Source organism: Mauremys reevesii, linkage group 1, assembly GCF_016161935.1.
Source record: "Mauremys reevesii isolate NIE-2019 linkage group 1, ASM1616193v1, whole genome shotgun sequence".
Taxonomy (NCBI): Eukaryota; Metazoa; Chordata; order Testudines; family Geoemydidae; genus Mauremys; species Mauremys reevesii.
The window spans coordinates 249,453,329-249,478,155 of NC_052623.1; the positions used below are offsets into that span (position 1 = coordinate 249,453,329).

Here is a 24,827-nt window from a genome sequence, read left to right on the forward strand (position 1 = left end):
TGGCAGTGGCACGTGTATGCAGTCGGGGGAGGAGGCATGTGCTAACTGAGGATTGGGCCTGGTGTTCATTACAGCCCAAGGGCAGCAATTTGCAGCCTTTGTGCTCCCAGCCCGGCCCGGTGGGGGGTTCCTCTCGCGGGGGCCGAGGCCCTGACCCTGGGCTCAGCACACGCTTCTGCTCCGGGGGCCCCAGGCCCTGCCTCCCGCTGCACAGCCGCTCCCCGCTCCAGCCCACGCACCCACCCACCCGAGCTGCCTCGCCTCAGCCTCCCCGCCACTCACTCGGGGAGTCTCCTCGTTCCGCCTCTCCCCGCCCCCCGCGGGCCCCCTCGCAGCTCCCCGCCTCTCCCGCGCGTGGAGCCGCCGCTGCCTTCTCCGGAGTCCGCCTCTCGCCGGTGGAGCCGCTCCGGGATTGCGGCGGATCCAGGCGGGGCCCCGCTCTCGCTGGCCCCCTCCAGCCCCTGGCCCCAACCCTCGGTGCCGCCGGCCGGGGCTGGGCGCGGCCGGGGCCCGGGCCCCTCGCTCTGGGGCCGGGGAGGACAATGCACCGAGCTGTCTCCAACCAGCGCTCGGGCTCCTCCTCCTCCTCCTCCGGCTCCTTCCAGCCGCCGCCGCCGCCCGCTCACCCCGCCGCCGCCCTGCAGCCCCTGTTCCTGGGCGGCCGCAGCCGGCGCGTGTCGGGCTCCAGCTCGGGCTCGGCCCGGGCCCGCAGCAGCAGCAGCAGCGGGGGCGAGGAGGAGGAGAGCATCAGCAAACCCCTGGTGCCGGCCCCGGCCGCGCCGGCCCCCGCCGCCTGCTCCCCGGCCTCCAGCAGCAGCAGCAGCTCGGGCTGCAGCATGACGGCGGGGAGCTGTACGGGGGCGCGGGCCCGGCCGGGGGCAGCGGCGGCCACCGCCGGGGGCTGCTGTGGCCGGGCGCGGGCTCCGGCGGGTCGCGCTGGGGCTACAGGGCGCTGTCCCTGGTGCTGCTGCTGGGGCAGGGCGCGCTGCTGGACCTTTACCTGATCGCCGTCACCGACCTCTACTGGTGCAGCTGGATCGCCACCGACCTGGTGCTGGCGGCCGGCTGGGGCATCTTCTTCTGCCGCAACAGCCGGGCCCGGCGCCGGGAGCGCCCCCCGCCGGGTCACCCCCCGCCCCCGCCGCTGCACCCGCTGCTGCTGCACCCCCCGCACGGCGGCCGGGCCGCGGGCCGGGCTGGGGGCCCCCTGCGGGGAGGGGACTTCGCCTACGCGCACCTGGCCTGGCTGATCTACTCCATCGCCTTCACCCCCAAGGCGGCGCTGATCCTGGGCACCTCCATCCTGGAGCTGATCGAGCTGCGCCTGCCGCTGGGCACCACCGGCTTCCGCGTCACGCTGGCGCTCTCCGCCCCGCTGCTCTACTGCCTGCTGCGGGCCATCGGCCCCGACGGCGCCGGCCAGCTGCTGCTGCCGCCCCAGCCCCCGCCCCAGCACCGCGCGGCCGCCGCCTTCCTGGCCACCTGCCTCGACCTGCTGGACAGCTTCACCCTGCTGGAGCTGGTGCTGCAGCCCGGCCGCCCGGCCCCGCTGCCCGGCCCGCTGCGCTACCTGCTCATCGCCGTCTACTTCCTCTGCCTGGCCTCGCCCGTGCTCTGGCTCTACGAGCTCAGCGCCGCCCGGCCGCCCGGCGCCGCCCGCCTGGCCCTGCACCTGCTGCTGCCCGCCGGGCTGCTGGACGCGCCGCTGCTCGCCCTGCGCTGCCTCCTGCTGCTGCGCTACCAGCAGCCGCTCTCCGTCTTCATGCTCAAGAACCTCTTCTTCCTGGCCTGCCGCGGCCTCGAGGCCATGGAGAGCTGCTGCCTGCTCCGCCCCGCCGCCGGGGGCGCCAAGTACAGCGCGGCCCCTGGCCCGGGGCCCGGCGCCGCCCAGCTCAGCCACTGCATCTCCGAGAACGACATGGGGCCCCACGGCTACGTCAACACCCTGGCGGTCAGCGCCCAGAACTGAGCGGGGGAGGGGGGGCGTCCGACCCCTGCCCCCACCGCACCCCCACCCCTCTCCCCTCCCCGGCCAGGAACCCTGCCCCCTCCGCTATCCCCTCCTTACCTGCACCCAGGAACCCTGCCCCCTCCGCTATCCCCTCCTTACCTGCACCCAGGAACCCTGCCCCCTCCGCTATCCCCTCCCAGGAACCCTGCCCCCTCATCTCACCCCTCCTTACCTGCACCCAGGAACCCTGCCCCCTCCGCTATCCCCTCCTTACCTGCACCCAGGACCCCTGCCCCTCCGCTATCTCCACCCAGGAACCCTGCCCCTCATCTCACCCTCCTTACCTGCACCCAGGAACCCTGCCCCTCCGCTATCTCCACCTGCACTCAGGAACCCTGCCCCCTCCGCTTTCCCCCCGCAGGAACCCTGCCCCCTCCGCTATCTCCACCCAAGAATCCTGCCCCCTCCGCTATCCCTTACTTAACTGCACCCAGGAACCCTGCCCCCTCAACCCACTCCTCTAGTCACCTGCCCCCTCCAGCCCCAGTTTGCCACCTAGTAACACCTAACCCTAAGCAGTGGGGATGGACAGAGGGCTTAATTTTACCACACCTTAACTCCATCCCTTGCCCTTCATACCCCAAGCCCTCTCGTCTACATAACCAGCACTGATCTCTTTACTTGCTACCAGCCTCCTTGCTCTGTACCAGTATTATGGGCCGGTCACATAGTTCTGAGGGGAAAGGAAGTTACCCCCATACCTATCCTTGCCCCCTAAATTCTCCCCCTTTCCTAATCTTGTGAGCTCGACTTTCCAGAACTGAGGGGAGAGGGAAATTACCCAGCTAAACCTTCCCCCTGGCCGCCCTCATGAACTCAACCTCCTTGCACAGACAGGGGAGATCCACACCTCTGCCTCCTCCCCAGCCTTGGGAGCTGGTCAGGTTCTCTTTACTCTTCTCCTGTCTTTGAGAGGCCTCCTAACACTACTGCCTATGGGGACTGGGGAATAAAGAGGGGGCTACCCACCTCTCAGAGACCACAGGGTAGAGGGAGGTTCCCCAACCATCCCCTGCCTTAGCTACCTACCACTCTGGTCAGATTCCCCGTACCAGTCCTTTGCTCCTGACAGGCAAAGCTGCTCCCCATGCAGCTGAAAGTCACTGAGCAATACTGCCATTACACTAGGGGAAGTTATTCATCTCCCTGGCAGAACTGCTCTGCCTGCTGCTCAGGGTCCTCACATCACTGACATTGCAATTAAGAGCAGGTGAGGGACAGTTTTTTTTAGTTTAACACCTCATTTCTCTTTCCCTTTTCCCTGCACAAATCCATCAGTGGAGTCTACCCAGAGATCATACTATCCCTAGGGAATAATGCAGCTTTTCCCAGGAAAGTACGCCTGTCCTTGCAGGCCTCTGCAACTTTTGTGGTGTCTATTTCCTCTTGTGTGCCATATCATATTTGCATCATGGGTTTCATTGTTTCTTCATTATTCCTCAGCACCTAAGCAATGGAGACCAGTGGACTGTTTTGACAGCTCCCGCTGAGCATGATAAGAGAGACTTTAGCAGAGACTAAGTGGTGATGCGATCTCCTTGCAGATATATGACCACAAAAAGGTTTGCTTTTAAGCTTGTATCCTGCAAAGGTACCATCTCTGTTTTCCACCCACTGAGGTGAAACGAGGAAGAGACTTTGAACCCCCAATTGGGGGAGTTTCTCAGAATAGGGTGGTGACCAGCAAATTTAAAGGGGAGCCATCCTGGGAGCCACCCTTCCCCCTTGTTGAAAATGTCTACCTCTGTGCTTGAATTTTGTTGCAACTTATGCTGACTTTATGTGCTAAAGACACAAGTGAGTCTGAAATGGACATGGCTCAGGGCCTACAGCCCCTCCAGATTGAAATGTTTATTTCCGGTGAGAACAGGGTCACCTGCTTGTTCAAGCAGCAGCATCTGTGTGTTGAGGGTCTTGTTTTTCTGTGGATATGCATGTTTTAAGGATCAGTGTTTATTTCTTATGTGGACAGTAAGGGCACCCTCTATTGAGATTTGGAAGACTGGCTGTAGGTACATGGACACTCTACCCCTAGAGCTGAGGATGCAGCCTGTGAACTGTTCCCCTCTACCCCAACAGGAGAATCTTGGTGCTGCTTGGAGTGGGCTAGATGCTGAACCTCATTTAATGTCCAGACACAGAAAGTGAAGTGCTACAATGAGCCCCCTGTGAAAGGGTCCCAGGGTGTATCTCACACACTTTGGTGCAACCTACTGTATCCCAACACTGTTCTCCATGTGCATGGGTTGAGGGTAGAGGAGTCAGTTGTAAAGCACTTGGTCTTGTTGAAATGCAGCTGTCCTTAATTTTTAAGTTCCATGAATCAGTTTGGCCCAGTTTAGGGCATGACCTGTTAACCATCTGTAGCTGCATCTGGAACCAGTGGAACTGAAGTAGGACCAGCCAGGGTTTGAAGGGTAACTTTTCCTCTTCACAGCTCTTTGATAGGATTGCATTCATGGAGGAAGGGTTATAATCCCATCCTGGCCAGTTAGAAGAGGGAACAAAGTGCATCCAATCACTATCCAAAGCCTGTGCTGGACTTATACAGCACAATTGGGACTTTCCCCATACATGTATGTACATTCCTCCCTTCAACCCTTGGGCTTCAGGGGAAGTCATGGCACTAGAACCAGAACTGCTGCCACTACCTCCCTGCTCTCAGAGCAGGGTAGATGTCCTACTCTCTAAGACACTGTTATTACAAAATGTTTACAGGCTGAGAGCTTTCCCCTCTGCTGCCCATGGATGGAACTGTATAATTGCCATTAGGCTCTTCTGTCCCTAGCGCTGTGGCAGCCCCCATCTCTGGTTCAGGAAGGGCAGGTCTAAAGTGTCTATCTGTTAGAACTACAGCTGCTGGGGTGATTAGCTTGGGAAGAACAGGCAGGGGAAGATGTAGCTGCAAAGAACTAGGCTTAACTTTCCCATGAGTGCTTTATTTTTATCTGAGCCCTGAACACAATGCTTGTTAAGGGCAATTGTGTTAATTCTGGCCCGTGGCCTTCTCTTCAGTAACTTTTTATTCGTCTGGACAATCTTGGTGCTGTGAGTGACTGTGATTGTAAAACTAAGTACTGTGAACTCTTCCTCTGTGACCTGAGATATGTCAAGGGGATGCTAGCTTCCTGGCCAAAAGGAAGAATTGGCAGGTGTGCCTGCATGCACATAGGGATTCCCCCAAGAAAACAGTCAATATTAAACAGAAAACTAATATACTCAAAGAACAAACCAAGGTACCATTCAAACAGTAATGAATCAGTTCCCTAAACTAAGAGTACTCCGCTCCCTATAGTCAAACAGCCAAGTTGTAGAGTAGACCAATTTACCAAAAAGAGATTGAAAGAAAAGCTGCCTTAGCCAGAACTAAACCTTGCTGTTCTTACTCATGCTAAACTCACATACAAAACATGAAGATTTTGGCCCCTCTGAGTCACTGGCACATATTCATACAGCTCAGACAGTAGAAGTCACAGCAGAATTGTTAGTATAACTCTGACTTTGATACTACTTCACCATAGCTATCAATTGCAATGGAACTGCTGTTTCAACAGCAAGTGCCTTCCCCCACCTAACAGACACTGGTGTGAAAATGGCACATTGGACATTTAACTATTCAGATGGCAAGTTTTTTTAAATCTAGTATCAACATGACAAGATTTTATAAGCAGTGCATTACTCTTAAGGTTACATTTGTTCTCTGATTCACGGTAGAGTTGAGCATACTGAAGAGGTCCAGAATATATATATATATATTTTGCTATAGATTGCTCTGTAGAAGTTTTATTCTCATTAGTATATGGAGTTGTTCCTAGTACCTGCCATTGTGTCCTGACCTCCTCCTCCCGCCAACCTAATTAGCAGCAGTTTGGCTAACATGCAGCTTTGTTAGTATCTGACTTGACGGAAACACCTTGAAGGCAAAATTGGCAGCTGTATTTCCACTTCCAAAACAATACCTAAATGTTAAAGCTCTTACATTTCTTTTCTGTTTATAAGCCTGCCATAGTTTTCTGCAACTCCCCTCTCTTTAACCCCCCCCACCTTGTTCTGCTGAATGAGTATATTCACACTTTGAAAATTATGCCCCCACCCCACCTTCCATGCAGGCCCTTTTCTCCACCCATATCTGCCCCCCCTACTCTAATTATTGGCTTAAGTGAGTAATTTTGCTAAACCACAATCTGCCATATGAAGATAAAGGCCTCTAAGCATCCACTCTGACATACGCTAGTGTGCAAATTATCCCTGCACCAGAATTCAACTGGTTAGGGGAGTTGTTCTGTCCAGGGACCGCACTTAAGAGGCTAGCAAACAGTAAGAGGTGATCACCCAAGGGAGGGGAAAATGAAGTTAGAGAAAAGATACAGCCTGTGGCACAAGGAGGCTTGGCATCCCCACTAGCATCAATCTGAGTTTGTATTTTTTAATAAATGAGATTGTTCTTAAAATAAAATTAGACATTTGTGACCAAGTGTGTGTCTTTCCCTTTGAGTTTATCATCAGTGTGTTGATTTGGGTATTGCAGGGCACGTTCACAAACTAAATGCTAATAGTTTACATTAAAATGTTCACTCAAAACTATTTGCCCTCCCCGTTTGATTACTTAAAAGCGACAATGGATTTTCTTCAACATTCACTTCCTCACTCAGAACCAATGAGAAATTTCAACCTAAAAGGACAACTACTTGAGAAGGATATAAGCAAGTCAAGAACACAGTTCAGGCAGCACTTCTCCTCTGAGCTCAGCACAGTTTAAGATATTACTTGAAAAGGACTTACCAAAAACAAACACAAACCGTACAGGTAATTGTGAAGTCTTCATGGCTTACAACAAAGCAAAAGCATTAAAAAAAGGCACCTCTGGCACCTTACTTTCCCCATCTCTGACAGCAGTAACATTTATTTCCCCCTCAGTGGTCATAGGGATAAATGATCGTAGAGCATGTTGAGCTCAGTGCTATTTATTTGTTTAGTCCCAATGCACATGTTTGGCCCTATACAAAACATAAAATGAAGATAGCTCCTGGTCCTGAGCATTGTTATTTGCAGGAACTTTTCTGTTTGCTGCTTTGTGGCTGTACAGGCAGATGGACAGTTCTGGTTGCTGATGGTCCTACATTCAGCCAACCAAATTCCACAGACAAATTTTGACTGCTGCAGGCAAGTATTTTTGAGAGGAAGGCAACTTTCAATGAGGGGTTTCCCTCCCTCTCCTCGTCCCAGGTGGCACCCTTGTTCCTGAACATTTTGGCATTTCATGACTGGCTCAATTTCATACTTCAGTGCTTTGTTTTGAGTTCTAGGGGGAAGTGTCCTGCATAGGTGAAGATCAAATTAAGGAGGACATTCTAGATCCTTTAATCATTTCAGTGTGAGCATCTTCTGAAAGTATATTATTCCTTTAATTAAAAAAGAAAATTAGGAAAAAACTAGATACAATCAGTTATAAAAATATATCATTGTATTGGTTGCATAGGCAAAAGTGGCAATGTGGAGTAATAGCTTCTCAAAACTTTCATTTGAAAAGCCAATGTATAAATTATATAAAAACAAAATACTAGAAGTTGTTCAGATGTAATCAGCGTAGGCTGAAGAAAATCAGTTAGCCATCTCAGGAATGGACAAATGCTTCATGTAAATACAAGACATAAGATTACATCTTGTCCGATACGTGCAATTAGCAAGGTGGAAAGGCAGCAGTCTTGTATGATCCTAACATGGGAGAGGAAAAAAGGCACTTTGGGTTGGGGGCTTTTACTCCTCAAAGCCATTCCCTGGTTGGCCGAGTTGAACAAGCTGCCGCAGTGCATGGGGTAATCTCCAGCTTTAAATAAGTTTACTTTTCTATCTAGCCCATCCCACAAGGGACAATGCTGGATTGTTCACTACAGAGTGTTCTCCTAGTTTGTTAAAACCAGTTTTGAAATCTCTCAACTGATGAAGTTTCCAGCACTACTTGTGGGAGACGACTCCGCAGTCTCCACTACTAGGAATTGTTTTTCAATGTTTAGCCTGAACTTCCTTTGTTCAAATTTACGTTAATACTAGTTACATCTCCAGGGATCATCTTATATTGGTTTCACTCCAGCATCCCCCACTTGTTGGTTATATTCCCCACCCTTAGGCAACATATGTTCAAGCTATGCTTACTACTAAGGCTGTCAAGTGATTAAAAAATTAACTGCAGTTTAAATCACACTATTAAACAATATTAGAATACCATTTATATAAATATTTTTTGGGGTTTTCTATATTTTCAAATATAGGATCAGGGCTGGGGGCTCTGGGTTTCTGCCCCGCTCGGTGCTTCAGCCTCCCTTGCATGGGCAGCATGTGAACTGCCAGTTGGGGGAGGCTAGCCCTCAACCCCTTCTGCCTGAGGCCCCCCCTCCTGCCCCACTGGAGCTGAGCCCCTCCCACCGTGGCCACTATCCCAGTCCCGCCCCAGGATAGTCCCCCTCCGCCCCAGTCCCAAAGGAGCATCAGCAAAGCGGGTGGCCCCGGAGTGCTGGGAAGGCAGGTAGTGTGCAGCCCCCGACCCCACCAATCCTGGAGCGCAGGCGGCCGCAGCACCCCCCACCCCAGAGCGCGGGAAGGCAGGCGGCCCCAGCCAGAGCACTGGGGGCTGGAAGACTGAAGCAGCACGTGGGATTGCAGTGGTAAGCAGGGGGTGGGGCCACACCTGGCTGTTTGGGGAGGCAGAGCCTCCCCCAGCCTATGCAACCTGCTGCCCATGCCCCCTCAGGGTACAGGGCTCCAGCCCTCCTGCTACCTGGGAAGCTGTGGGCTGGGCCTTTTTCAACCCCTCCCCCAATGCCTGGGGAAGCTGCATTCTGGGGTTCCTTTAATCCTTCCCCTGCTGCCTGTGGAGCTGCAGGCTGAGGCTTTTTCAGCTCCCCTGCTACAGGCTTAACATGTTCATTTTGTTTTCAGTTAATCACAGCCATTAAATGTGATTGACAGCCCTGTTTACTACTAATTTTTCCTTCCAAACAGTCTTTCAGACCCTTATTTGTGTTTACTGATTTTCTCACCATATTTCCAATTTGAAGTCTTCCTGACATTGAGATGCCCAGAAATGAATACAATATCATGGTTAGAACTATCAGTGCAACAGAAAAAACACATTTCCTCCCTGATCTATTATGTGAAGACCATATGCAGCCCCAAAGCACATTCTTTTTTCTGCTGTAATTACACTGCAAGCTCCTATCCCATTTTCTGACCACCAAGCTTACATCTTTGGTATTGCTGCTTTTCAAGTGTCTTCCACTCATCATGGGTTGAGGGGAAAGTACCAAGGAGACAAAACTACCCACTTAAAAATGTTCATCCCAATTATTGCTCAGCATCCTGCTATGCTGCTTAATGGCCAGGCAAGTACGCCAATGCCAACATGTGTAATGCATTAGAAAATCCCAGCACCCAGGTACTATCACAAGTGGGTCTACTGGGATCTGTCATCACTAGGGCCTATCAATTTAATGGCTATGAAAAACACGACATGGACTGTGAAATAAGCCCTTCCCCGTGAAATCTGATGTCCCCTTGTTCCTAGGAGCGCGCCAGCAAAGGGGGCTCCTAGCTCTGGGTGGGCAGGGGAGCGACAGTCCAGCTCTGAAGGCAGCACAGAAGTGAGGGTGACAATCCCAAGACCTCCCCTACAACAGGTTTACGACACCCCTCCCCCCCCAACGCACACAAATCGTTTTGAGTCGGGACTCCCACGGTTACAACACTGTGAAATTTCAGATTTAAACATCTGAAAATGTGTAATTTACCAATCTTCAAATCCTGTGGCCATGAAATTGACCATAATGGACAGTGAATTTGGTAGGGCCGTAGTCATCACTGGTTGTGATCTGAGGTATGAATTACTTACTACAGCATTTACAATAAAGCTTAGCTAATAAACTCTGATATCAGAATCAGAGTCTTTACCCTCTCCTCCAGAACCGTGACTTTAGTCCTCTACAGTAAGCTGGAATGATAGTGTGACAGGCATCCTGAGAGATGCAGCCTGATGGACCACAATAATTTGCCTGTAATTAGTTCACAGAGGATTCTACACACAGATTTAGTACTAATTCCTCCACAGCACATGCAGGGGACTAACACTGCTGTCATCTTCCTCCACTCAGAGATAGATTGGGAGGTAACAGTTGTGCTCTAAGAGGTATAGGTAGGTGGACCATACTGTATTCACTTGGCAAGTCTGCCTCTGGGTGATATGCATCAGTTAGAGATTTCCTACCGATTAGAACATAGGACCCTTGTTTTACAAGGATGAGGTGACTGCTTGAAGAAGAGTGCTGAAATTATACACACTACCATCCTCGAGCCCTGTTTTTCAAATGGGATGGTCCTGGACAGAGAATCTAAGAGTCTGCTGCACAATGACCTGTGTCCATCATCCCACCCATGTGCTCCCAGACAGATTTCTGCTGAATTTCCTGGAAAAGCAGCTTCTGTTGGAGGCTCTTTAGACTGTCCAAGACCTCTGGAGGGAGATACTGAGAAGGCATCTTGTTTTCCTGTTCTTGGTCCTCCTCTTCCTCTTCCTCCACCAGATCATCAGGAGGCAAAGGGGAACATCTGGAGATGTAGCCCTGGTCTGATTGCACTGACTGTCTCTGATCTTTGCAAGGGTTATTGAAAGCCACCTGCTGCTGCTGCTCTTCAGCATCTTCTTGACGGAGAGATGACTCAGAAGGAATGACACTTTGCTGGTAAAGAGAGTACATTAACCCCTCCAGCTCCTGCCTCATTTCATTTGGGAGGTGATCTGCAGATCTCTGGTTGTCTGATGATGGGACATCAAAATCATCATGAGGGATGATGCTGTTCCTCATTGGGACACTAGTCTCCAGCAGAGGGATTCCTTCCATCCAGTCTGTGTTGGTCATCACCTGATGACTAGCTGCATTTTTACCTCCTGTAATAGAAATTGGCTCCACCATCTGAACTGGAGGTGCCTCATCCACGGGAATCATCAGTGTCTGGAAAGTTGGATTCCACTGTGGATTAAGCTGAAGCTGCAGTTTAAAATTTCCACCCTCATCTTCATTCACATGGAGGCTAATTGCACAACAACCATTGGGATCAGGCTCTTGAAAATGCAGCTGCTGTTTTTTAATTACCTCTTCATTACCCGACATGAATTCTTCTGGTATTTCCTTGTCCAGAGACTCCTCATCTTCTGAGCACATGTTCTCTCTCTCAAACCAATCAGGGTGCTTTGCCTGCCATTCCTGGAATGTCTGTACTGCCTCCTTCAACTTCCAGCCATTGGAGTTTTCAGCGTAGTTTTCAGCAGTGATCTCCTGGATTTGATGGATCCGCCCTGGTTCAAACTTCTCCATATCCTGGATCAGAAAGTAAATGTCCTCAAACCTGTCCATCAGCTGGTACTTGGATGTGACATTGAATGGGTCAGGAATATCCTTATCCTCACTTATGCCTTCAAAATAGCAGACTATATACATGCCAAAACAAGCTGGCTTCTTGAAGTCTGGCAGGATCAAATTCAAGGCCGGAGTGAACATGTCTCCAGTAGGCTGCCACTGATCTTGCTTGAGAGAGACAGCTGTTCCCTCCTTCCCAAGCATGGCCTGCCATTTGGCCCGGGTGCCCCGAGAACACAAAATGATGATCTTTGAAGATAGCTCCTCCATTTCCTTTTTCTGTCGAGTAAGCCAGGGTAAGGCCCCGATCTCTGAAATCTGACGCTTTTCCAGCAGATCCAGGACTACCTCAGTACCACAGACTGTGATCAAGAACTGGGCAAACTTCAGCACCACATCCACATAGAGTGGGTGGTCAGCAGAGTACACAATCCAAACCTTCCGGGGCTTCAGGGATGGTGGAGTCAGCTGTGGAGGTAACAGCTCTGAAAAAAGGTAAAAAAAAGTACAATTGTTCATTCCAATAACATTTGCTGAAGCAGTATCTGGGTAATCCAGAAGCAATTAATTGACCAAGGACACACCGCACAGATAAATACAACATAGCAAGATCCAACCTCCACAAAGCCAGAGACATGGCCCCTCCTCCCTCTCCTGATGTTCTACCACAAGCAAAAAAAAGAAAGAGCGCTCTCTCAGCCACCATTTTATTCTAGTGAAAAAGCCAAGCAACTCTAAAAGCCCTTCTCAAGCCTGCAAGCGAAAGCTGAGCTCCCTGTCCTGACAGGTCCCCAAGCAATCAAGCTTAGCTCTAGGACACACAGATGGACAAATGTAGTCACAGTCCATTCTCATCTCATGTGCAGATCCATAGTTTCCAAAGGATTTCATTAGATAAAGCAGCAGCCCCTTGGGGGAAGGCAAAAGCTTCACACCTGGGTTGTTCTCTGTCCAAGGCTGCTAGTGTCCCATAAGTCCCTTTTGGTTAAAGAAAACAGCTTTAAAGTTGCAGAGCAATATTTTGGTATCAAGAAACATCAATAGCAAATTAATTCTAGTATGGACTCCAAAGGGCAGTTAAGGCAGGTTCCTAGAATGTGCAGCATGAAGGGACTCTCCTACAGCATAGAAAGTCTCTCTTACCATGGCTGCTATATTTCCTGTGCTGGCGGCCTGAAAGAGAAAAAAATACATGGTCAAATCTAACGAAATTTAAATTATGTTTTTAGATTGTGCCCTTCAAAGACCAGAAAGCAAACACCTTAGAGTGGGCTGAAAGAAAAATTTGTACTGGCAGTTCCCTGATGGCAGAGCATCCCACAAGGATTCAGAGAAGTAAATGAAGAGAAATGAGGGAGCTGCACAAACATGCCTCTGAGTCTCACTCCCCAGCTGACATCGTCCTTACCTACTTGTCTTCGGGTCATGTAAATAGCACCAGCTATGACCGATCCCACCAGTAAAATACAGATGCCAGTGATACACCAGTATAGCCACATAATCGGATCATCTATGGCACAAGAAGAGCAGAATAAGACACAACTTTAATGGCTAAGGAGTCTCATCCAGCAACAAAATGCTGTACTGAACACCAGAAGCCAGGTGAACAGCAGCACCCTGTCCCCAAAAATACTGGGAAGTAGCAGGAAGAAGGAAACCCACCAATTCCTCCTTATAGAACCAAAGTAGCAACACAGCAGTTATGGCTGAGAACGCTTAAACTCCTATTTTCAGATGCTTAACTCTCTCTCTCTCTTTTTTTTTTAAACTCCTTTGGGATGAATGTCTCATATTTATTCAGCCCAGAGGCAAATTCTTTTGGAAATTTGGGAAAGATTCCATTTAGCTGCTTGAGCTATCACAGCCTGATAAGAGGGTTTAAAACAGTAGAAAAAACAACCCAAACTGTATACACATATATATAAAATATGTGACAAGCTGTGACAGAATGTACCTGTGTCCACACCCTACACATGACTGTAATAATTTTTGTACAAGGCATGTTTAGTAAGGTATCATTTGAAAATTCATCGTTTGCTGATCAATATTGTCCTGATAAAATGTGTGTGGCAACAGTCTATGTGATTTTATAAGATTCCACTGTGTGGTGTTAACACCACATGCTCCAAGCAGAAGTTGGGAAATATTCCTTTGTTTAAGACAGGCCTGGTTGCTTTGCTTAATATGCATTTAAGCAGCAAACAGACATCAAGCAGGAAGAGAAACAAAAGAATCTCCAACAGGTGAGGAAAAAGCAGCAGGGAACATCCTTCCCCATACATGACATGGCCCTTTTGTCTCCTGGTATCTAGCTGGAAATGTTTTTCAAGTGGGGGACTGAAACTATAAAAAGGAAGTACAAACATGTCCCTACCCATTCCCAGCACCTGAAACAACAAAGGAAGCATTTGCTAGATTCTGGAAGAAGAGGTCGTGACCCAAGAAGTTTGGTCAGCAGTAAGACTGCTGAAGGCATGTGGTGAAAAAACTTTGCTTTGAATCTAACATAGTTTGTTAAGTTAGGCATCAGTAGCATTTTGTCTTTATTTTTCTTGTAACCATTTTGACTTTTATGCCTAATTACTTATGTTCACTTAAAATCTCTGTAGTTAATAAACTTGTTTTATTGTTTTCTAATGCAGTGTTTTAATTGAATTGTCTGGGAAACTCCATTTGGGGTGGCAAGTTGTGTGTATATTATTCCTTTTAAAGAGATAAGGGACTTTAAATACAACTTATACTGTCCAGGAGAGGGCTGGGCTGTACAGGACATACATTTCTGGGGGCGGAATTTAAGACTGGCATGAGTGTTGGGGTCACTATGCAGAATAATCAAGGCTAGTGAGAGGCAGAGTGTAACCCAAGTGTGGCTGGTAGGCTGCCGTTACACACAGACACTCAGTGTGGCTTATGTGATGGAAGACTGTGACCTACTTCATCAAGGCATTGTAAGGCACCCAATGTTGCTGGTCAGGGATGACACAGCTGCTAATTAGTCTGCATTGTACCCTTGTATGTCACATGGACCTTTTAACTGTGTAAATTCAAACTGCTGAGCAAAACAGAAAGTAAGTCATGCTCCCTCCGATCACACATTGCTTTTCTTTTAAGAGACATACTTCTAAACAAATAGTTCCTTTAAGAAAAGATGCACATTGTATATATTGTATACAAGCTCTCTCTTTTAATACAAAATAAGGCCGCTCTGTTAGATTTCTGCATTCTGGAGTGAACACACCTAAAGCCTGTGTATAGCAGGGTGACTCCTTAGAATAATCCCACACCTTGCATGTATTGTCTCACATGCAAGCAAAGTTAGTTTATTATCTATACTACATATAGAGGAAAATAACCACAAAGAAAATTTTAATAGGAATAGGAATGAGTTATTGTCTTACCTGCAGGTTGTGTAGCTGCAAAGGAATCAAACACAGAACAGAAAGTTAGATCAAGGCTCAGCTATCACCTGTAAAATAATGCAAATCAAATATAGAGGAAAGGAGTCCTCACTTGGAGCAACTGAGGGACATGGGATGACAGCAGAATGTCTCAGACAGTCGGTGCCACAAATGGTAAAGAATGGTTGAATCTGGAGTTGAAACAAATCATGAAATAAGAAAACAGTACTGGAAGTAACTAACTTGCTTTTTTACCCTGTCTCCCATTGCAAATTTTGAGACAAAGATTATAATCCCATTTACTCTCCAAGGTGTTAAAGGATTACAGATTCTGGGACTACTCCATATACACAGACGAGAACTGGCCATTGGGGTGTCTAACAGCTATGTCAGTCCCAGTCTCTCTCAGGAGTGATTAGTGTGGGGAAAATGTGTAAGGATGAACCACTGTCTAGAGAGAATTCATCTATGTGTATGATGTCCTTTCAGAAGTGTACCTAATTTTTCCTGGGCAACTGGGGATTAATCATGGACAGAGCTCCGTGTTGTACAAACAACCTAATAGTCAGAGACTGTTCACCACTCCCCCTCTCCTCCCTTGAAAAGAATTTAGATCCTACCTGTACTTTGTATCTGCAACAGGCTTTTAAGTTTTTCTCGATTTTGACAGTGACATTCACACGGTGCTGCTGTCTGCTCTGCAGAGGCTAACAGACAAAAGGATTACAAGGGAAGGCAGAAGAAAATGGCATAAAGATCTGAAGAAGGGAGGGAAAATGAGAATGAGAGCAGTGGGAGTATGTGGGTTACAAAATGTTACAGTGCTAGGCACAGGGAGAGTTTATAATAGACTTTAATAGGAGCTGAGAGCAGCCCTACAGAAGAATAATATAGTGAGGGTCCCATAGCAACAAGCAGTGGGACATACATATTATAATTAAGGCTCCGATTTAGTCACGGAGGTCACAGAATCTGTGAATTCAGCCCTGTCAGCTAGGAGTTGCAGAGTCCCGCAGTGGCAGAGAGCTGTGAGGTACCCCTGCCACCTGAGGAAGCGGTGTCCCCAAGCTCCCAGCTGCTGTGGGCAGGGGGGGACCCCTGCAGCTCCCCGGCTGGCGTGGGAGTGGAAGTGGGGGAACCCTGCAGCTCTCCGGCCACAGTTGGGGGCGGCCCTGGAACTCTCACCCACCCGGCATCTGCCCAGCCCCTTCCCATTTTGTCATGGATATTTTTTAGCAAAAGTCAGGAACAGGTCACGGGCTTCCATGAATTTTTCTTTATTGCCCATAACCTGTCCCTGATTTTTACTAAAAATATCCGAGACAAAATCTTAGCCTTAGTTATAATACTCCCTTAATTGAATACATGTATTAAGTAGAGATGGGCAAACAGACTTTTTGGTTCGCTGGCAATTCTGAAAAAAAATAAAAATGAAAAAATGGTTTCAAGTCAAGCAAAACATTTTATTTTGATTTGAGGATTTTTAATGTTTATTCTAAAATAAAATTAAAGGACATTTCAAAAACTCATTTTGAACAAAAAAACTCAAAGCATTTTGTTTAGAAAGTGTCAAAACAAAATATTTTGATTTTTTTGGACTTCTGTTTTTTTTTTAAATCTGAAACAATTCAAAATTGACAAATTTTCAAAATGTTTTGGTGTCTCCAAGTTTTCATTTTTTGTCAAAAAGTTTTGCCCAGCTCTGGTATTAAGTTTGTGTGGTTAAGCACCTAAGTCAGAGACTCCCAAAGTTAAGGTGGTACTAAACAACCTTAATGTTTTTACTAAGGTTCTTTAATAAGCAAAGATTAAAATGCTTAATGTGCAAACTTTTGTTTAGCTTCAAACTAAATACAGCAGTCTTTGCACTGCTACTTGGGTGATTAAAACTGGCAAGTGATTGACATCTAGGGACTATGGAATACAACTGATATCCTCGGGGATAATACTCCTTGTGATTAAGGCTAAGATTCAATCATAAGTATTTTTAGTAAAAGTCATGGACAGGTCATGGTGCCATGATTTTTTGTTTTTTTTGCCCGTGACCTGTCCATGACTTTTACTAAAAATACTCATGATTGAATCTTGGAGCGGGGGGCACTGTGGGGGAAAGCTGGTGGCATGCCATGGTTCAGGCCCTCGCCAAGGGGTACAGAGCCCCAGGGGGCCCACTGCTGCTCTGGCCACTGCCGGGGGGAGGGAGCCGCGGGGCCGCCAGAGTAGCGGCTGGTGCCGCTGGCTGTGAGACCGCCCAAGCATCTGGCTGCACAGCCATTCTAGCAGCGGCCAGTGTGGCTGTCCCCAGGGCTGCCTGAGCAGCTGGCTCTGGGGCCAGCTGGTTGGGCGGCCCTAGGTCAGCTACACCGGCTGCTGCAGAAGTCACGGAGGTCACAGGACATCATGGAATCCGTGACCTCTGTGACAGACACGGAGCTCTACTTATGACAACTGGCAGGGCCTGTTTTTAAGTTGGGCCTTATACCTCTGCCCGATATCTTTAGCTGTACATGCCACATTAGTGATCCTAATATGCATCAATACAGAGAGAGTAAATGGGATGCTGGAAATGGAAGGAATGGGACAGACTACACCTACAACCTTGCCATAGGGATGGGAAATAGCATCAGTTTTCAGGAGTTTTTTCCCCACAAGTTCCCCAGAATGGGCAGACCCCAACACTGGTATTTGGGATTCTTCTTTTGAGAGTCAAACTTCAGAGATAAGGCCAGAAAGGGACTACTGATCATTTAGTCTGCCCTTCTGTGTAACACAGGCAACAGAACTTCTCTGAATTAATTCCGATTTGAACTAAAGCATATCTGCTAGAAAAACATACAACTTTGATTTAAATAAGTGCCAGTGATGGAAAATCCACCACAAGCCTTGGTGAATTGTTCCAGTGGTTAATTACCCTCATTGTTAAAAGTGTGCAACCTCTTTCTAGTTTGCATTTGTTTAGCCTCAACTTCCAACCGTTGGATCTTTGTCTGCTAGACTGAAGAGCCCTGTTAATTTTTTTCCCCCCATGTAGGTACTTCTAGACTGATCAAATTACCCCTCAATCTCTTTTGCTAAAGTGAACAGGTTGAGCTACTTGAGTCCCTCAATAAGGCATATTTTCTAATCCTTTAATTTTTCTTGTAGCTCGTCTCTGAAACTTGATCCTTCACTCCCCAGCCCCCTAGGAGTAAAATTCCCCAAGCAAATTCAAAATAAATTCACAAAAACAGTTCTTAGGAAATAACTACTCAGATGTATTCATGAGCTCTCCCTGGATTGGGGCTCATGCCAATTGTTGAGCGAATGTGGAAAAGGGGTTCTTCTTCGAGTGATTGCTCAGATCAATTCGAGTTATGTGTGCGCGCACGCCACGTGCACGGATGTTGGAAACTTTTTCCCTAGCAGCTACCCATCAGGCCGGTTAGGGGAGCCCCCTGGAGTGGCACCAATATGGCGTTCTGTATAAGACCCTGGCGGCCTGACCCCCCTTCAGTTCCTTCTTACTGCCTGTGACAGTTGTTGGAACAGTGGTCTCTTGTCTCATCAAGTGCTCCACTTATCCCTATCTCTTATCTTGATTGTCATTAATTATTATTAGTTAGGATTAAGTGTTTCCTACAGTATTTAGAGTCGTTTAGTAGTTGAGGGCAGTCCCATCAATGACTGCCCTGCGGGGCTCTGGGGCAAGGTCCTTTCTTGCCTTATGGGCCCTCTCTTTGAGCTGCGGGCCTCCTGCTCACTTCTCTACCTCTCCTGGAAGGTTGCCTTCCTAGTGGCCATCACTTCCGCATGTCGGGTGTCCGAACTACGGGCTCTCACGTGTGAGCCGCCCTATACCGTCTTTCATAAAGATAAAGTTCAACTAAGACCTCACTGGGCCTTCCTACCAAAAGTGGTGTCCCGCTTCCATGTGAGCCAGGATATCTTCCTACCAGTTTTCTACCCAAAACTGCATGCTGACCTTCGTGAACAACGTCTCCATTCTCTTGACGTTAGAAGGGCACTCGCCTTCTATATAGACCAAACAAAGCCCTTTCATAAAACAACCCAGTTGTTTGTTGCCATTGTGGAGCGGATGAAAGGTGCCCCGGTTTCCTCTCAACGAATGTCTTCGTGGATCACCGGGTACATTTGTGCTTGCTATAACCTGGCAAATGTCCCTCCGCCTGCTGTTACAGCTCACTCTACGAGAGCTCAGGCGTCATCAGCTGCCTTCCTGGCACACATTCCTCTCCAGGAAATCTGCAGGGCTGCCACATGGGCTTCGGTTCACACCTTTACGTCCCACTATGCCATCGTTCAGCACACTCAGGATGATGTGGCCTTTGGAAGAACGATCCTCCAATCTGCAGTTCCTTGACTCCAACCCCACCTCTGAGGTAAGGCTTGGGAGTCACTTAACTGGAATTGATATGAGCAATCATTCAAAGAAGAAAAACGGTTCCTTACCTTTCTGTAACTGTTGTTCTTCAAGATGTGTTGTTTATATCTATTCCATTGCTACCCGCCTTCCCCTCTGTCAGAGTAGCTGGCAAGAAGGAACTGAAGGGGGGTCGGGCCGGTAAGGTCTTGTATAGAACGCCATATCGGTGCCACTCCAGGGGGCTCCCCAGCCAGCCCGACGGGTAGCTGCTAGGGAAAAAGTTTCCGACATCCGTGCATGCAGCACGTGCACACACCTAACTGGAATAGATATGAGCAACACATCTCGAAGAACAGCAGTTACAGAAAGGTAAGTAACCATTTTTTTCAGTTTTGGTTTGTGTCAGCAGAAATGTGAGAGGGAAGATGATTACCTCATAAATATCACGTGTGGTCTCTCTACATTGCTTTTCCTCATCTGGGAAACTGGTCACATGGATCCGGTATCGGGCTGACTCCATCCCTGGGTTAAAACTCACCAACAGAGAACTGTCATCTAGACTTTTGCCATCAATACTGGGCTCCCACAGGCTGCCTGCAAGTAGTGTAAAATATCCCAGAATTACAAAAAATTTCAGAAGCATTCAAAATGGGCCACCTCTCAGCTCCCAAAGTTCTAACAGACTGAGACAGACCCACTTTACCTGTCTGCATACATGGCATGGTTGTTTTCATCACAGGGTCCCTGCAATCTGCAGCAAAAAGACAGTCTGTTAGGTCTTTGCACAGAAATGTTACACTTAAATTCAGAGTGTTGAACACACATTCTCATTAGAAGTCAGATAATTTTTAGTCTACTTTAGAAGGATGGAGCCCTTTGTTTCAGGGCAGCCATAACCAGAGTAATTAGTCATTAACCATAATAATTAAAAGCAGTACATCACTGCTGTCCAAGTGTGGACCATCTTCTCTACTCAGGTCATGTTTTTATGGATCATTCCAGGACAAAACTTTCTAGTGGGAAAGGACTATTCCAGGGGTTGGCAACCTTTCAGAAGTGGTGTGCCGAGTCTTCATTTATTCACTCTAATTTAAGGTTTCGCGTGCCAGTAATACATTTTAACATTTTTAGAAGGTCTCTTTCTATAAGTCTATAATATATAACTAAACTATAGTTGTATGTAAAATAAATAAGGTTTTTAAAATGTTTAAGAAGCGTCATTTAAAATTAAATTAAAGTGCAGAGCCCCCCCAGACCGGTGGCCAGGACCTGGGCAGTGAGAGTGCTACTGAAAATCAGCTCGTGTGCCGTGCCATAGGTTGCCTACCCCTGACCTAGAGCCTACCCTGCTTTCCCAACTGCACACTCAGGGTCCTGTGAGTTTTGTGATTTCACACCGCAGATTCGCTGCAAAATTCATCCTCCTTACCTGAGGAGGTTGTGAAGGCTAGGACTATAACAGCATTTAAAAGAACTGGATAAATTCATGGAAGTTAAGTCCATTAATGGCTATTAGCCAGGATGGGTAAGGAATGGTGTCCCTAGACTCTGTTTGTCAGAGGGTGGAGATGGATGGCAGGAGAGAGATCACTTGATCATTACCTGTTAAGTTCACTCCCACTGGGGCACCTGGCATTGGCCACTGTCAGTAGACAGGATACTAGGCTAGATGGACCTTTGGTCTAAGCCAGTACAGCCATTCTTATGGTCTTATGTTCTTTGCAGCAGAACTGTGTTCAGAATTTAAACTCCTATTAAAATAAATTATGGGCAAATTTTCAAGCCTAGGTGCTTAAGTTAGGGTCCTAAATCAAATTTTAGGAGCCTAAATAAAAAGTGGCCAGTGTAGTCAGTGGAGTTCCTGTGATAAATCTTTTTAGGGGGGAATTTTCAAAGGCACAAAGGGCTGTTAGGTACCTCATCCTACTGAGTCACCAGGAGTTGACTGCCCATCTCCAATTTTGCCTTTGAAAATCTTTCCCTAAAAATATGACTCTAGAAGCCTAATTTTAGGCACTCTGGTTTGAAAATTTTGGCTTATGTTTTTAGCCCTCCTGGTTGTGAAAATAACTGACAAAATGAAACGCATGCAGTGCTGTTTCTGAGTTTGTAGAGAGCCTGAAAGATTAGCTCACAGGTGTGAACTACCTCATTCACCTCAACAGGAGTCACTTCCACTTATTTCACTGCTGAGCATTTTAGCAGAAACACCCAAAAATGCATTTACTCCAGAATCCACACAGTCACCCAGACTGGCTATTGTATTGGTTATTATTTTTCATATTTAATTCTGAATCTCAATTTTTTTTTAAAAACTTATCTGAACTGCTGCAGAATTTCCAGTTTACCATATTGGAACCCTGCAGAATCCAGGAACTGGGCCACAGAGTTTCAGCCCAGCTTTTCATGGAACACATAATGACTTGTGCACATGTCTCACTCTGGTAACAGTGGCTCCTGCAGAGGGAAAGTTTATTCTCTGCACTCTACTCCCCAAGCAGAGCCGTATATTTTTGGGATATGGGACACTAACTACATAGGCTTCTGAAAGCCTAGATGTGAAGGGTATGGTGTGCTGCAGCACAGGACCTTGTGTACGTACTTTGTGGAGGAACCACAGTAGCACCGTTAAAGCGTGGACTGAACATTTACTTTTTGAAGTAGGAGAAGAGAGCAGGTCTGACAATTCTGCCAGCAATCCAGCTCCCTAACTATGCTTGTTCATGAGTCGTATTCCAGTTTGTTTGATCTGGTCTGGCTTGGAAACAAGCCTATTCTCAGAACTGGCAAACTGATGTTTCCAGCTGAAGGCTTAATAAAAGGCATCAGAGGACCCCTTACCAGGCACCGTGTAAGATGTGGATTTGCAGTTGCGGTCTCCACTGGTGCCCAGTTTGGGCAGATGATGGACAGTCACTTGGTACATCTGGCCAGGCTCCACCTCAAAGCGGTTGAAGGTGAAGTTCCACTGAAACAGAGGATGAGGATAGGGTCTTTGTCAGACAATGATCTGTCAAGGCACTGAAATTAATAGCTGATCCTGTTCTGTCCCCCCATTCTTCATCTCTTTTGGCAGCTAGGGTGAGACATGGACTCCAAGCTAATTAAACCTGTCCAGAATTCCCCTGGCCCCATCTCCATGTGCCTGTTCAGAATGGGAAGGGTAAGGCTACTTTTGGGGAGGTCTAAATCACTATATGGAAACTCTGGGCTCAAATGGGAGAATCACAACCCAGAAATCACTTAATTGTCTGGACAGATTTCAGTTATGTTCCAGGTTGAAGAGAGGTTAGTAATCATGGGGAAGTTAATGGAAAAAAAAAGTATTTATACCCTTCAGTACAATTTGTATGAGTGAAATTGTGCAAGCCAGAATAAATTCTGCAGTGCTCTGTAAGTGTATGTAGTCATATGGATAGCCAATTGCTCTGCCTTGGTGTTTCTCACTTCTATATCATTACCCACAATGCTCTTTACGTCAGTGAAGATGTCAAAATTCTGGAGAAGGTCACTATGCTCCTGTAGGCCAGAGTTTTTCTCCACAGCACGCTTAGGCTTGATCCTAAGAGGTACTGTGCACCTGCATATACTATTGTCCTCAGTCTCTCTCTGAATAAGGACCTTAATGAATGAAAAGGGGTGGGGAAAGACTTTGACCCCTCTTATCCCAGTGCTTTCTTCCATGGTGTGGGTAAAAAAAGGGATTTGGGGCTTTGGGGCATACGGAAAGAGTGAATTAAAATTATACTATAAATGCCATGACTACCATAGATGAAGCAATGATTGCCAAGTTTATTTGTATTGCAGTAGCATCTAGAAGCTCCACTCTGCTAGACAATGTACACACACATAGGGCTCGTCCTACACTGGCAATTTACAGCGCTGCAACTTTCTCGCTCAGGGGTGTGAAAAAACACCCCCTTGAGTGCAGCAAGTTTCAGTGCTGTAAATTGCCAGTGTAGACAGTAGACCAGCGCTGGGAGCCGCGGCCCCAGCCCTTAGTAATACATAGTCCCAGTTGCCCAGGAGGGAAGGTACAATCCAAAGGACAGAAGTGGTGGGAAAAGGGAGCACTGAAATTGTCCCCATTTTACAGACAGGGAACTGAGGCACAGAATACCTGATTTGCCCAAGGTCACAGAGGAAGTCAATGGCAGAGGTGGAAATTGAATCCAGACTTCCTGAGTCTCAAGTTCACTGCCTTAATCACAAGGCCATCCTTCCTGTTTAAGCATTCTGTGCTATTCACGGAGAAGCTTTGCTATTTGACTGAGTGAACAGGAAACAAAGCTGTGGGTTAGAAAATCATTTGTCAGAGCCCTCTTTACTCACCCGGCCTCCATCCGGACGGACCTGAAGTGGCAGATTGTTCTGAAAGTCAAACTGGGCACAGATTTGTTGATTATTGTTCACTTGTAGCACAGCCAGTTCCACTCCCCGGAGATACTGAATGCTTGCTGGGGTTAGGGGGAGGGAGGGGAAAGGGAGGAGTGAAGGGGAGAGGTTAAAGTTTCGTTCTAGCAATTTCAAATCTAAAGATTTTACCTCACCCCACCCCCAGAGATTGCCAGCATGTCTGGCATATGTCACAGGTCCACTCCCATTCACTTTATCCCATCTGATTTACTAAGTCCCTTGCCGTCAGCTACCTTCACATGACAAGAGCAGCCCATAAACTGCTGCACCAGTTTGTGGGGCACTTAAATGAAGTGCCATGGGAAATGGCATGAAAGATTCTGGAGAGGGATCTTAAGGAGACTGGCTGTAAAAGTAGGTGAATGTGGGGGTCATGATATCAGAGTCTGAGAAGTCCCATTTTATTCATCATGCAGCTTTCTGCAGGCAGCAGAAAGTACGTCTAATAGATAAATCCAACCCTCCAACTTCACCTCAGAGAATCTCAGTGCTATAACCAGTCCCCCCCATCCTCCAGCCTTGCATCTCAGGGCGGGTCTACGCAGTTTTTGTACCATTATAACTATTATTTTAGAAACAGCAAAGAGTCCTGTGGCACCTTATAGACTAACAGACGTATTGGAGTATGAGCTTTCATGGGTGAATACAAACAGTACCACCCTCTAATGGGGACACAGTTATAAAAGGTACAGAAATGTACAGAAATAAATTATACTAATATAAGCACATTTATACCTGCATCCAAACTGAAATGGTACAACCCTCTAACTATATCTGTTTTTAAACTGATGTAAAAAAAATGTTTGTTTTGTTTTTGTGGATACAGACTAACACGGCTACCCTCTGATAAACTGATGTAGTTATAGTGGTACAAAAATGTGGTTAGACCAGTGCTCAGACAACTCTGGAGTGCATCACTTGACTCAGCAGACACCTAGTATTGTTCATCCTGACTCCAGCAATGGTCAGTTTAGACTAATGTGTGCAAAGGAGATTTCCCAAGTCTGTGAAAATCAACTATGTTTGAAGAGTGAAGGGAGAAAGCTGGAGGGCAAAACCTGCCATGTTCCCAAACACCAACCTTTATTGTCACTGGCATGAATTTCACAGAGCCTCTGGTGAGAACCAAGACACACATGCATGTAGGAAGTCTGGATTACAAGAACTGGATTTGATTATCCCAAATGGAAGAAACTTGCACTGGATTCAAGACAGCTGCACTGCACAAAAGT

At 47.4% G+C, this 24,827-nt stretch overlaps 2 protein-coding genes across 3 annotated transcripts in view; one reads left to right on the forward strand and one right to left on the reverse strand.

Annotated features, from left to right (window-relative positions):
- Window positions 1–542: 542 nt before the first annotated feature.
- TMEM121B (transmembrane protein 121B) lies at window positions 543–1,999 on the forward strand. Its single transcript, XM_039491231.1, has 2 exons — window positions 543–761; window positions 812–1,999. The coding sequence occupies exons 1-2, from the start codon at window positions 543–545 to the stop codon at window positions 1,967–1,969; spliced, it is 1,377 nt and encodes a 458-aa protein (XP_039347165.1). The 3' UTR covers window positions 1,970–1,999.
- A 4,365-nt stretch (window positions 2,000–6,364) lies between these two features.
- Window positions 6,365–24,827, reverse strand: part of IL17RA (interleukin 17 receptor A) — a 43,686-nt gene continuing 25,223 nt past the window's right edge. The window contains exons 4-13 of one of the 2 annotated variants that reach the window (XM_039546080.1): window positions 23,512–23,636; window positions 22,021–22,147; window positions 19,883–19,930; window positions 19,613–19,773; window positions 15,437–15,523; window positions 14,929–15,007; window positions 14,817–14,831; window positions 12,827–12,928; window positions 12,562–12,591; window positions 6,365–11,903 (exon numbers count right to left, since the gene is read on the reverse strand). In XM_039546080.1, the coding sequence (XP_039402014.1) occupies window positions 10,393–11,903; window positions 12,562–12,591; window positions 12,827–12,928; window positions 14,817–14,831; window positions 14,929–15,007; window positions 15,437–15,523; window positions 19,613–19,773; window positions 19,883–19,930; window positions 22,021–22,147; window positions 23,512–23,636 (2,285 nt within the window). In that variant the 3' untranslated portion in view covers window positions 6,365–10,392. The remainder of the gene's footprint in view (window positions 11,904–12,561; window positions 12,592–12,826; window positions 12,929–14,816; window positions 14,832–14,928; window positions 15,008–15,436; window positions 15,524–19,612; window positions 19,774–19,882; window positions 19,931–22,020; window positions 22,148–23,511; window positions 23,637–24,827) is intronic. The other variant, XM_039546087.1, reaches the window with a different exon arrangement.